This window comes from Phoxinus phoxinus (genome assembly GCF_949152265.1).
Source record: "Phoxinus phoxinus genome assembly, chromosome: 5".
Lineage (NCBI taxonomy): Eukaryota > Metazoa > Chordata > Actinopteri > Cypriniformes > Leuciscidae > Phoxinus > Phoxinus phoxinus.
Genome location: NC_136880.1, coordinates 42643767 through 42658625, shown reverse-complemented (window position 1 = coordinate 42658625; position 14859 = coordinate 42643767). Strand labels below are relative to the sequence as shown.

General features: G+C 39.0%; 2 protein-coding genes across 2 annotated transcripts in view; both read left to right on the top strand.

Annotated features, from left to right (window-relative positions):
- Window positions 1-13408, top strand: part of LOC306999010 (uncharacterized protein) — a 98467-nt gene extending 85059 nt beyond the window's left edge. Inside the window, 7 exon segments of the mRNA XM_079613406.1 lie at window positions 4093-4828; window positions 5972-6676; window positions 7831-8535; window positions 9447-9684; window positions 9686-10119; window positions 12587-12766; window positions 12992-13408. Of these exon segments, the coding sequence (XP_079469532.1) occupies window positions 4093-4828; window positions 5972-6676; window positions 7831-8535; window positions 9447-9684; window positions 9686-10119; window positions 12587-12766; window positions 12992-13263 (3270 nt within the window). The 3' untranslated portion in view covers window positions 13264-13408.
- The window catches only part of map2k2b (mitogen-activated protein kinase kinase 2b), a 529628-nt gene that overhangs the window by 371355 nt on the left and 143414 nt on the right, over window positions 1-14859 (top strand). The window lies entirely within an intron of this gene.

The window sequence follows — 14859 nt, the reverse complement described above, 5'->3', positions numbered from 1 at the left end:
TCTGCAGTCTGAACATTTTACCTCAGAGCGTCCGTTGCTAACTGAATGAATTGAGAATATCACCTGAAAATCCGATAACATCAGCAATTTTCATTCAATCAGCTGATTTCTGTGAATGAATGTAAAACGAAATGAATATTGCAGCACAAAGTGAAGTCTGTATATACATTAACGACGATTTGAGACAAATACATGTAAATTTAATGTAAAATTATGTATGCGCCACATTTTCGAACATGATCTATGAGTGTACACACACCGGCGGCGCCCAGTAACGGCTCACCGTGTTCAAAATTGTGCCGCGCCATTTACAGTTTTATATTACATTTAGGCCTACATTTATTTGTCTCAAATCGTCGTTAATGTATACCGACTTCACTATGTGCTGCAATATACATATAGCCTAGTTTTACATTCATTTACAGAAATCAGCTGCTTGAATGGAAATTGCTGATGTTATCGGATTTTCAGGTGATATTCTCAATTCACTCAGTTAACGGACGTCGGACGCTCTGAGGTAAAGTGTTCAGACTGAAGACTCAGCAACGATTGTATTTAATTGTACAGTAGGCTATACAATCATAACACAGTAGGCCTACAGACATTTTCTTAATTCCATAATGCCTTGAACATAACAATATTGCTGTCCATAAACTGAGAAAGTGCGCGTCCGGTGTACGATACCTCGAGTTGTCCTAGACGCGGCGCTGCGCTTCTCGTCCGGTGTGCGACCCCCTTGACTGAACGGACGGAACTTAAATACAAACACAGATGACACTGATTACAGAACACAGGTCATAGATGATGATGATTAACTAAACATGATACAACAGAACTAATAATAGGCTTGTTTGAGATGCGCCTTGCCTCGCCTGAAATGTATGCGAGAGTAGGCGGCTGCAGTGAGGGGAGGAGTGGAAAAAGTGCAGGCAAGACGCCGGACAGTTCTCACTTCTCGTAGTGGATCAGACTAGCCTGGCAAGCCAGACTTACATCAAGATGTTTAGTCTGGCAACTCTCCATATACGCGGCTTAATCCGAGGGGCGGGATAAAAGGTTGTCTCTCAAAATCCCTCTGATAAGCCCGTGATTGGCCTGTGATGTGATTGGCCTGACCCAATTTAGGTTTTTGCAGCTAGAAGGTCTATGGAGAGTTGCTAGACTGCCCTGGCTGCTAAATACATTTTGCTGCCGCTAGGGTGCGTCTAGATTTCTAGGCTAGGATCAGATACCAACGAGATCAAAGGCGGATATCGCGGGATTCACACGCGTGCACTGTGTTGCTAATAAACTGGATGTAATTTAAGTTCTGTTGCTTTTATAAGAAAATATAATGAACAAGACACTCAAAGTTATTGTTATTTAATTACATACGAAAGACGTGTTTATCAATTTTTTTTTTTACTTTAATTACATATGTTTTATAAACATTTTTTTATAAATATGATAACAATCAAATAACCCATATAGAGATCACACTGTCAGAGAGTTTGGGAATACTCACACATCATTTATACACATAAAAACATGAAATCAGAGTTTTAAATTCAAACATTTTAAAAGAGAACGATACATCACGGTTGTTTAAAGTCCGCGTGAACCGGAAGTTGCAACCGACTTTATCTCAGTGTTGTGACGTATTTCCGAGAGAAACGGAATACTAAATTAGGAAAAAATAGTGGGCGTGGCTTACATCAGCATGACATCAGAGCCAGGCGGACCGCACTCGGACACTTTTCTAACCGGCATGCATCTCGCGCTGATCACCGTTGATCGTTTCTGCGCAGATTTTGCTCATCTCAAACAAGCCCAATGACGGTGAAGATGACACGTGATATGATGACAGGCAGACAAGTCCAATGAAAACAAACTAAACAAAACACAACTGTGACATATACTCCCGGGGCTTTGGAAATCTTGGTCTTTCGTTACTGTCCGTGCGTTACTGTCCTGCTAACGTAACGTTAGCCTAACGTTACGTTAGAGATGTTAAAGATAACGTTTAAACACATCAGAACAGATGTAGACATCCTTGTTTAATTTATCCACGTTTAGTTGGTGTTGTGGTCTACCGCATAACTTAATCCAGAGCAGACACTGATCTTGGTTGAGATGTGGCTTGGGAAAGGGTAAAAAATACACACCGTCGCCCAGCCTCTCGGGATACCTAGTGCCGGAATCGCATGTACCCCATGCACACCGTTTGATCATTTTAAACTTAAAATGACAAGAAAAAACATATAAAAACGAATGAAAAGTGAATAACTGCAATGCATTTCAATGGACGTGGAAGCAGAGAATGTCCGAGTGTATTGGGTTAGCTATGCGCTCTGTGATTGGCTCATCGCGTTTGGGGGCGTGGCTTAGGTCAATTGTGTAGCTGACGAGCTCTCATGACACGCTGTTGCCCCGGGAGAGTGGAGACTCCATCCCAGGCGGTCCAGCTGGCATGGGACCACTTCGGGAGCCGCACGGGTAGACCCGTTTGCCCCTCCGGACTCGTCCCATTGCCAGTTGATTTATTCCCTGACCGAGGGGACCCTCAGCACTGATGCACTGGTGCACAGCTGGCCCCGGGGGGCCGAAACTTTTAAAAAAAAGTTTTTGAAGGTGCTCTTTGGGGTCGGGAATTCAATTAAATGTAGTTGAAGGAAATCCAAAGGCACTCTTCTTTAGAAATGTATAAAAAGCCTTTATTTGACTGGCTATTTCTTAATAGAAAATTTTAAAGACATGGGGGAAAAACAACCCACGCATAGCGGCACAAACAGTCTTCTTCAGGGTATGCTTTCCAATCAAACAATTTCCTCTTTTATAGGTGCTAATTAGAAACACCTGAATGACAAGTTACATGCACATACAGAGAAGGTCTACTAGGTGGTTACATTTCAAATTGAAAGCATATCACAAAAAAGGACTGAAATCTATTTCTTCATTCAACCCAGGGTATACTGTGGCCTGTAACTCATATATATATATATATAGAATGTTTCTCTCTGTAAAAGTAATTTTAATCGGTCACCACCCCGAATACTCTTTTTGATCGTTTCTAAACCCTCAACCATTAGGCCTTCTGGATTACTATTGTGCACATTTTGGAAGTGTTTTGCCATACGGTAATCTAAATCAGCTTTTCTAACGGCATTTTTATGCCTTTGAGACGACTCTTGGTCCGGCCTACATAAAAGCCTCCACATTTGCATGATGACCTGTATACCACAAAAGAAAACAAACAAAGATTATCACTTTTGAAAAATTAGCTGACATCATATTTTTGTGCATGTGTAAAATAACCTTGAACATCACCTTTGCACCCTACACGTACACCTACAGCTAGACCCGCCCAAGTGCGCCACTGTTCTGAAGCACCGTATGCAAGTCCAGTCAAAGATAAGATAAACACTAGTTAACTAGAGACCTACATTTACTCTGGAACTCCGACTGAGACTGTGACTTAAAATGGACTTAAGTAAGCATTTATTATTTTAAAAATCTATCAACTTGTCCTTGTTTTATTAATAGTAAATATGACTTAAATCAAACTCGACGTGTTTAGCCTAACGTTACCGTTTCTGTGAGACATTGCTAAAGCTTTCACTTTCATATTGGTCAATACAGCTAAATACATTTTGTAAGACACTTAGGGCTTGCTTTGTTCTCCATATAGTCGTTCCCTATACATATGGCTTGTCACGGATTGCGTTTTGGGTTTATTTGCAGAATATCATGTATTTTAAAGTGCGTGGCTGTGCAATTATGCTCGTGCCAGGAGTGTGCGCGCGCGCAAGAGAGATTTATTCATTAACTTAGTTCGCCTTTTTACATGTTGCATATTTTTAAAGGATATAGAATTACTGAAAACATGTTCTTTTTGCAACAAATGACAATTTTGCCCCGAGTTTTATGTAATCTGTGTTTTTTTTGTTTTCTCCTGATTGAGAAAGTTAAACAATTCTCATTTCTTCATCATTTAGTTAACCATGGATGAGGATTAACGTAACTCCATTCATGTGGCATTTGTATTATTATGATTAGAATATTTTTAGTACAGCTTTCTTGTTAACTGTTCAGGAAGCACACACTACAAGATAGCCTAAGTGTGTTTGTTCTGTATTTGTTGCAGGGGACGCCCAACATCTCTCAGAGTTCAGGATTGTGTTGATGGGATATAGAGAAGCTGGTAAGAGTTCATCTGGAAACACCATCCTGGGCAGAGAGGAGTTTGGCTTGAAGAGATCGGCTCAGTGTGTGAAGAGACATGGAGAAGTAGCAGACAGACACATCACTGTCATTGAAGCTCCAGGATGGCGGAGTAATAACTCTGTAGAGGAGAGTCCTGAGTTACTGAAGCAGGAGATTATCCTCAGTGTGTCTCTGTGTCCTCCAGGACCACACGCTGTACTACTGATCATACGTGTGGACTACACGTTTAAAGAGACTGAGAGAAAAGTATTTCAGGAGCATCTGGATCTTCTCAGTGAGAGAGTCTGGAGTCACACTATAGTGCTGTTCACTCGCGGAGACTCTCTGTTAGACACATCTATAGAGCAGCACATCGAGAGTGAAGGGCCGGATCTCCAGTGGCTGCTGGACAAATGTGGGAACAGGTTTCATGTTCTCAACAATCACAACAGGAGTGACGACACTCAGATCAAGGAGCTGCTGGAGAAGATTGAGGAGACCGTGGCACAAAACAACGGCTGCCATTTTGAAATAGACAGGAAGATTTTACAGGAGACGAAAGAGAGAAGAAGAGCAGAGGAAGAGAGAGCAGAAGAACGAATGAAGAAGATGCAAAACAGGAGAGAAAACATCAGATCACAGATGAGTGAGTCCACATACTTTATAGTGCAGATACACACTGAGTATATTACGTACATCATGAAAATGTAACAGTCACAGCAATAATAGCCAGAAACTTCTAGTCATTAACCGCTATTTGTAGAGGCATTCCCAATAGATGTGTTCAAAGCAGCTCACAGTGACGGCCCTAAAATCTGTTACTGAAGGAAATAAGCGCTTTCATTTCTTAAACAATCCTGTTCTTCATAGGGTGTGCTTCTGATAACGGAAATCCCTTTATCTAATCCATAGTAAACAATAAAATAAAACTGCAAACATCTTGTCTTGAATATAATCTTAAACATCAGCTTTACACTGATAGACACGCCTCATGTTTGTCCCGTCAAACACTTTGAAAGTGCATTACAAGTAAAAACTACTAGACTGCTGGTGGATCTATATTTTATTTGGAGCTCCAACTAAGGCAAAATATGTAATGTAAAATGGACATTTGTAAGATTAGAAGTTATTTTTATGAACGAAAAAATTCCAACACGTTCACAATTTTGCGAGAAACTTTTACTGCTTTCATATTGGTCACTACAGATAAGAGTTTGTATCTGTTTATGCTGATTTAGGCTGTTTTATTGATTTATTATAAAGTCTTTTATAAATATAAGCAGTCACAAATGGTATTTTTTGGCTTTCTTTCCATCTAGTAAATGAATGTAAATGTAATACAGTCATGTATTTGCTGATGCTAATAGCCACCAGTGCATTGATAATGCTTTCCCAGTGAGAACACGCACAAGAGAGAGATTTATTCATTGGTTTAGAGGGAAAACTTAATTATCTTTAAAACATATACTTTCTGAAGCTATTTGGGATTTAGTCTCGCTTAATCGGTGTGTTCTTTGATCTGTTGTTTTGTCTGCAGATCATTGAAATTAAGCTATTTTCCTTTCTCCATAATTATTGCCCATCGATAACTTTTGTTCAACTCTAATTTAAGAGTTTAATTGATGTGAGATACACTTATGTTATTTTGAATCAATAACGTGTAGTTTGACACACATACAGATAAGGTGAATCTTATTACAGAAACCCCTTTTTTACAAAGAGAGATTATTTAAGAAGATTTAAGATGTCACCCACCTTAATAAGTGTGTTTGTTCTGTATTTGTTGCAGGGGACGCCCAACATCTGTCAGAGTTCAGGATTGTGTTGATGGGATATAGATATGCTGGTAAGAGTTCAGCTGGAAACACCATCCTGGGCAGAGAGGAGTTTGGCTTGAAGAGATCGGCTCAGTGTGTGAAGAGACATGGAGAAGTAGCAGACAGACACATCACTGTCATTGAAGCTCCAGGATGGTGGAGTAATTTCTCAGTAGAGGAGAGTCCTGAGTTACTGAAGCAGGAGATTATCCTCAGTGTGTCTCTGTGTCCTCCAGGACCTCACGCTGTACTACTGATCATACGTGTGGACACTAGATTTGAAGAGACTGACAGAAAAGCATTGCAGGAGCATCTGGATCTTCTCGGTGAGAGAGTCTGGAGTCACACTATAGTGCTGTTCACTCGCGGAGACTCTCTGTTAGACACATCTATAGAGCAATACATCGAGAGTGAAGGGCCGGATCTCCAGTGGCTGCTGGACAAATGTGGGAACAGGTTTCATGTTCTCAACAATCACAACAGGAGTGACGACACTCAGATCAAGGAGCTGCTGGAGAAGATTGAGGAGACCGTGGCACAAAACAACGGCTGCCATTTTGAAATAGACAGAAAGATTTTACAGGAGACGAAAGAGAGAAGAAGAGCAGAGGAAGAGAGAGCAGAAGAACGAATGAAGAAGATGCAAAACAGGAGAGAAATCATCAGATCACAGATGAGTGAGTCCACATACTTTATAGTGCAGATACACACTGAGTATATTACGTACATCATGAAAATGTAACAGTCACAGCAATAATAGCCAGAAACTTCTAGTCATTAACCGCTATTTGTAGAGGCATTCCCAATAGATGTGTTCAAAGCGGCTCACAGTGACGGCCCCTAAAATCTGTTACTGGAGGAAATAAGCGCTTTCATTTCTTAAACAATCCTGTTCTTCATAGGATGTGCTTCTGATAACGGAAATCCCTTTATCTAATCCATAGTAAACAATACAAAAAAACAAAAACCCTGCAAACATCTAATCTTGAATAGGATCTTAAACATCAGCTTTACACCGATAGACACGCCACATGTTTGTCCCGTCAAACACTTTGAAAGTGCATTACAAGTAAAAACTACTAGACTGCTGGTGGATCTATATTTTATTTGGAGCTCCAACTAAGGCACAAATATGTAATGTAAAATGGACATTGGCAAGATTAGAAGTTATTTTTATGAAAAACAAAATGTCAACATGTTCACAATTTTGCGAGAAACTTTTACTGCTTTCATATTGGTCACTACAGATAAGAGTTTGGATCTGTTTATGCTGATTTAGGCTGTTTTATTGATTTATTATAAAGTCTTTTATAAATATAAGCAGTCACAAATGGTATTTTTTGGCTTTCTTTCCATCTAGTAAATTAATGTGAATGTAATACAGTTGTGTATTTGCTGATGCTAATAGCCACCAGTGCATTGATAATGCTTTCCCAGTGAGAACACGCACAAGAGAGAGATTTATTCATTGGTTTAGAGGGAAAACTTAATTATCTTTAAAAATATATACTTTCTGAAGCTATTTGGGATTTAGTCTCGCTTAATCGGTGTGTTCTGTGATCTGTTGTTTTGTCTGCAGATCATTGAAATTAAGCTATTTTCCTTTCTCCATAATTATTGCCCATCGATAACTTTTGTTCAACTCTAATTTAAGAGTTTAATTGATGTGAGATACACTTATGTTATTTTGAATCAATAACGTGTAGTTTGACACACATACAGATAAGGTGAACCTTATTACAGAAACCCCTTTTTTACAAAGAGAGATTATTTAAGAAGATTTAAGATGTCACCCACCTTAATAAGTGTGTTTGTTCTGTATTTGTTGCAGGGGACGCCCAACATCTCTCAGAGTTCAGGATTGTGTTGATGGGATATAGATATGCTGGTAAGAGTTCAGCTGGAAACACCATCCTGGGCAGAGAGGAGTTTGGCTTGAAGAAATCGGCTCAGTGTGAGAAAAGACATGGAGAAGTAGCAGACAGACACATCACTGTCATTGAAGCTCCAGGATGGTGGAGTAATTTCTCAGTAGAGGAGAGTCCTGAGTTACTGAAGCAGGAGATTATCCTCAGTGTGTCTCTGTGTCCTCCAGGACCTCACGCTGTACTACTAATCTTACGTGTGGACACTAGATTTGAAGAGACTGAGAGAAAAGCATTGCAGGAGCATCTGGATCTTCTCGGTGAGAGAGTCTGGAGTCACACTATAGTGCTGTTCACTCGCGGAGACTCTCTGTTAGACACATCTATAGAGCAGCACATCGAGAGTGAAGGGCCGGATCTCCAGTGGCTGCTGGACAAATGTGGGAACAGGTTTCATGTTCTCAACAATCACAACAGGAGTGACGACACTCAGATCAAGGAGCTGCTGGAGAAGATTGAGGAGACCGTGGCACAAAACAACGGCTGCCATTTTGAAATAGACAGGAAGATTTTACAGGAGATGAAAGAGAGAAGAAGAGCAGAGGAAGAGAGAGCAGAAGAACGAATGAAGAAGATGCAAAACAGGAGAGAAAACATCAGATCACAGATGAGTGAGTCCACATACTTTATAGTGCAGATACACACTGAGTATATTACGTACATCATGAAAATGTAACAGTCACAGCAATAATAGCCAGAAACTTCTAGTCATTAACCGCTATTTGTAGAGGCATTCCCAATAGATGTGTTCAAAGCGGCTCACAGTGACGGCCCCTAAAATCTGTTACTAAAGGAAATAAGCACTTTCATTTCTTAAACAATCCTGTTCTTCATAGGGTGTGCTTCTGATAACGGAAATCCCTTTATCTAATCCATAGAAAACAATACAAAAAAACAAAAACCCTGCAAACATCTAATCTTGAATATAATCTTAAACATCAGCTTTACACCGATAGACACGCCACATGTTTGTCCCGTCAAACACTTTGAAAGTGCATTACAAGTAAAAACTACTAGACTGCTGGTGGATCTATATTTTATTTGGAGCTCCAACTAAGGCACAAATATGTAATGTAAAATGGACATTGGCAAGATTAGAAGTTATTTTTATGAAAAACAAAATGTCAACATGTTCACAATTTTGCGAGAAACTTTTACTGCTTTCATATTGGTCACTACAGATAAGAGTTTGGATCTGTTTATGCTGATTTAGGCTGTTTTATTGATTTATTATAAAGTCTTTTTATAAATATAAGCAGTCACAAATGGTATTTTTTGGCTTTCTTTCCATCTAGTAAATGAATGTAAATGTAATACAGTTGTGTATTTGCTGATGCTAATAGCCACCAGTGCATTGATAATGCTTTCCCCGGTGAGAACACACACAAGAGAGAGATTTATTCATTGGTTTAGAGAGGGGCAATTTAATTTCAGGAACCCCTTTTTCACAAAGAGAGATTATTTAAGAAGATTTAAGATGTCACCCACCTTAATAAGTGTGTTTGTTCTGTATTTGTTGCAGGGGACGCCCAACATCTCTCAGAGTTCAGGATTGTGTTGATGGGATATACATATGCTGGTAAGAGTTCAGCTGGAAACACCATCCTGGGCAGAGAGGAGTTTGACTTGAAGAGATCGGCTCAGTGTGTGAAGAGACATGGAGAAGTAGCAGACAGACACATCACTGTCATTGAAGCTCCAGGATGGTGGAGTAATATCTTTGTAGAGAAGAGTCCTGAGTTACTGAAGCAGGAGATTATCCTCAGTGTCTCTGTGTCCTCCAGGACCTCACGCTGTACTACTGATCATACGTGTGGACACTAGATTTGAAGAGACTGACAGAAAAGCATTGCAGGAGCATCTGGATCTTCTCGGTGAGAGAGTCTGGAGTCACACTATAGTGCTGTTCACTGATGAAGACTCTCTGTTAGACACATCTATAGAGCAGCACATCGAGAGTGAAGGGCCGGATCTCCAGTGGCTGCTGGACAAATGTGGGAACAGGTTTCATGTTCTCAACAATCACAACAGGAGTGACGACACTCAGATCAAGGAGCTGCTGGAGAAGATTGAGGAGACAGTGGCACAAAACAACGGCAGCCATTTTGAAATAGACAGAAAGATTTTACAGGATGGTAGAAATAAAACAGAAGAGCAACTGGACAAATGGAGAGAGGAATCCAGATCACAGACTAGTGAGTGAAATCATACAATTTTATGAATATTATCTACATATAGTCACAAATATTTTCTCCTCATTGTTCTAGACCAGAGGTGGAAAGAGTACTGAAAATCTGTACTCAAGTACAAGTACCATTACATTGCTGAAATAATACTCAATTACAAGTAAAAGTACTCGTGTCAAAAAAGTACTTAAGTAAAAGTACAAATTACTCTTCTCAAAAACTACTCAGAGTACTAGTTAGTAGTTACTTTTTAGCCGGCGATAGTTGATGTATTACCAATTAAGATTAAATCAAATCATAGATTTATGTAAATAGCTACTTTTAACACATTTTTACCTTATTGACGAAGGACATTAATTACTGGTCATGATACTGGAATTTCTAAGTTCAATAAGTACAATGTAGTAATGCAGTTAGACAGACTAGGATATTTGTACAAATCATACAAATCCCCCATTCCGAAACATTTCTAACATACATTTACATTGTAAAAAAGTTAAAGATCCACCTTTGATTGTTGAAAGTTTTCCTGGTGCATTTCCGCACACTCAATATCTGAGTCCTGTTTATTCGTAGGCCTATATTTGAGAGCCCTCGCGTTACAATATTGTGCTCGCGACATTTGCCATTCAAATATGCCACAGAAACCTGCAGGTATGAATAAAGTGATGCGCAATACCTGTAATCCCGCGCTGAGGGGAGGGTGTCAAACTCGCTGTCGAAGAGATGAGAGAATGAGAACGCGCAGCTGGTATCGGTGTAGGCTATATACTTCAGAAAAGGAGTATTGGAGTATTGTCAGATATTTCAGTATCGAAATGTATCAAAATATAGATATTTTGACAACACTACTATGTAGTTTGTTGTTTCTCCAAACTTTCAGCCATTAATCAATCTGAGCTACTTACCTCCTTCATCAGCTCTTAAAAACTTCCGACTGCAGCGGCTTTTTTCAGTCCAAATATCAGTGGTTTTATTGGTCCGTTTACGATCAGATATTTTTATTGGCTACCGAAATATCAACTCAAATTGTACTCAGTAACGAAATATGATTTTACAAGTAGCGAAGTAGATTACTTAGCTTAATATCTACTTGAGTACAAGTAAAATTACAGATTTAAAAATATACTCAAAAAAGTACAAGTACCCGAAAAAACTACTTAATTACAGTAACGTGAGTAGTTGTAATTCGTTACTTCCACCTCTGTTCTAGACTATGGGCCTATTTTTTTTAAACGTGTGAACACAGAATTAATCTTATAGTGTGTGTACTCTAAAATCCATGCAAACGTTCATGTTTAAAAATGGTCTTTGTTGTGGAAAGGTGCTTAGCAGCCATACACACTTTTCCTTGTTACAGAGTTGGATTACTGCAGGTATTTGGAAATCTAAGCAATTCTTGCTGCTCTTCATTCTCAAGTAAAAGATTTGGACGTTGACTGGTGCTCTTTTACATGTTAATGACATTAATAAGGCAGCATTTACAATGCAGAGATCGGTGAGAATTGCTCCTCCACAGAACCCTCAGGAAATCGATGTCTGTATTCCGCCGTCAAGTGCGCTTCGGGACATACCGGTTTCCAGGAAGGAAGTGCACTCCCTCTTTGTGAAGGAGACCATAGAACATATTCCTGCTCCCGAGCAAGAGTCCGGGTTCTACAGCCGGTACTTCTTGGATCCAAAGAAGGATGGGGAGTTGCGTCCCATTATAGATCTGCGAAATCTGAACCGTTCTCTGAGGAGATTCAGGTTCAGGATGTTGACTATTCCCACCATAGTGAGTCAAATCAAGTCCGAGGACACATACTTCCAAATATCCATCCTTCCTTCTCACAGGAAGTTCCTGAGATTGCTTTTGGGCGCGAAGCTTTCCAATATCAGGTTTACCAAATGCACGGATGCAGCTCTGGCCCTGTTGATGCTCTTGGGCATCCATGTATTGAACTATATCAACGACTGGCTGATACTGGCCCAGTCTCAGGAGATGCCGGTTCGGTTCTTGGCCATATAAACTACTTGGGGTTGAGACTCGACACAAAAAAAAGAGCGTGTTAACACCCTCCCAAAGAACCACCTTCCTATCAGGGTACGATCTGTGCGATCAGATGCTTTCGCTCCCTGACGATATTGAAGAAGCCTTGGTTTCTACCCCAGGGTTCGGTGTTGGGAGCGTCTTGTTGCCGGAAAACTGTCTTGACGGACACATCCCTCAGGGTCAAACAACATTGAACTTTGTAATCATATCATATACCTAATGTTCTGTTTCTGTGTGAACCAAATTTCTGCAATGAAGTGAATCCTCCTTCCCTGGCCCATTTAGAGTTGACAAAGTTGACCATCTGAATTAATTACAATCACATGAACTGATGAATATATTCCTTCAATGCCATGTCAGTTGCTTTGGATAAAAGTGTCTGTCAAATGCATTCATGTTGTAAATGTTCTACTGATCTGCTCTCTGCTTTCATTATTATAGTGAGTGGAGATGATGGATCTGATTCATGGTCTGTGGGAAGTTCTGCTTATGGTTCATTCAGATCACGATCAGGAGCAGACCCAATTTTCAGTTCATCACATTCCATAGATTCTTCTCACACAAGTTACGTGTCAGGGGCTATAAAACAACATAACAGCATTGAACTTCTACCACCACACAGTGAGTGTCTTGTTTTATTTGGCACTTTCAGTACATTTTGGTCTCCTTTTTTACAGCATTAGAGCATTTTTTGAGAAAATTTTATTTGTATTTTAATGTAGATAGTCATAAATTTGTTACCACGTTTCCCCCCATTTTTTAGGAACATATTTAAAGTTTTAAATCTCTGAATTTTATTCTAAAAGAGTTTCAAACCTTTTACTGATTTAAATGTTTTCCCCCCAGTGAGTGGAGATGAGCGGTCGGACACACTGTCTGTGGGAAGTTCTGCTTACAGTTCATTCAGATCACGATCAGGAGCAGACAGCGATTCAGTTTATAGCTCATCACGCTCAGAAGTCTCATCTCACAGCTCAGGATTCGGGTCTTTGCGGTCCATCCCGGAGTCTGTGGAACATCCAGGAACCAGACGAGCACTTGGTGGGACCATGATCTCAAAACTTTTCCCAAGAAGATCAAAGAAGCATGATAAGTACGAAGACACTAAGAAAACGTGAATTATATCAAATGAATGAAAGAGAAATTGTGTCTTTATAATTTTGACATTTACATTTTGACGACATATTATTTAACGATAACTAAAACTATAATGCAGTTGTCTAATTAAATTAGTGGAGATGTATAAACATAAATCATATTGATATGTAGGCTAATTAACATTGAGTGTTTTTTGTTTATTTTGTCAAAAATGTGTGTTTATTTTTAAATTTTCTTTATAAATCATAAAAATTTTAATCCCAGATTTATATATAATTTTTTTTATATATATATATATATATATATATATTATACAGAAGCGCTGTTCCAATGCTTTGCTGTCTACTGTTGGCAAATGCAGCTCGCTTCTTTTGAAAGCTAAAGTGTTTATATATATATAGGCTATATATATATATATATATATATATATATATATATATATATATATATATATATATATATATATATATATTAATAAATAACACGTACACATAGCAAACTATAAAGTTTGCTAAGGGGTACTTAAATGTAACAAATCATGTAAAAAAAGTATCATCTTTCAAAAATGTCTGTCAAAATATATTGATTGAATGATGTTCACTAACCTGATTTTTCAATTGGATTGGTGTTTTTCTCTCTTTAGCCTGCAGTGTAAAGTATTTTACTTGGTTCCCTGATCATTTTGATTCAATTTCAGCGAGTGAAGAAGAAATTCTCATGTATTATGTACGTTATCGTCTCTGACAGACAGCATGCTGAAGTTAATGAACAAGAGAGGAGAGATAAAGTTTGCCAGAAAACTCGTTTAGCCAGTAAGTTATGAGCTGATATGCTTGAGTGACCAAACGACATTTCCCATCATTCTCTGGGGCAGCATATTAATAATAATAAAACATAAATGTGCATTCTTTGAGTTTTCAGAGCTTGTAAAAATAAAATTCCCATGTGGACTTGAATGCACCATATGGTCCTAACCTCAATTTCAACGTCGGTAACCAAACAGTTAACTGGTCCCATTGACTTCCATATATATGTTTTCCTACCATGGAAGTGGAAGTCAATGGGACCAGTTAACTGTTTGGTTACGGACATTCTTCAAAATATCATCCTTTGTGTTCAGCAGAAGAAAGACATTCATTCAGGTTTGACACAACTTGAAGGTGAGTATATGATGACAGAATTTTCATTTTAAAGTGAACTATCCCTTAAAGCCTTTAAATAAAAGAGTTATTGAGCTGTTAACACTGTTATACAATAAAAGAGCCTGCACAGCGACAGGAAATAAAAATGAACAGTGCCTACCTTACACAACACCGACGACTTGCGCTCACGAGAAGAGCAGATTAATTATTTCTACACACACTGCAACGGTCACAATATGACGTCACTTTATATGTTTAAAAAAAAAAACATTAGTTCCAGCCCTTGATTCTGATTGGTCAATAGCTGTTTTATTCACGATAAAACTATGACCGCTTCACCCAACGGTTCTCTATGTATCACTACACCACCCCTAGCAACCACTCTTAGCAACGTAAACATATGTTCTCGTTGATATTGTTCAGTGAAGCTTGTGTGAGAGAGATCGAGTAAGCGAGTGTACTGCATTTACAATA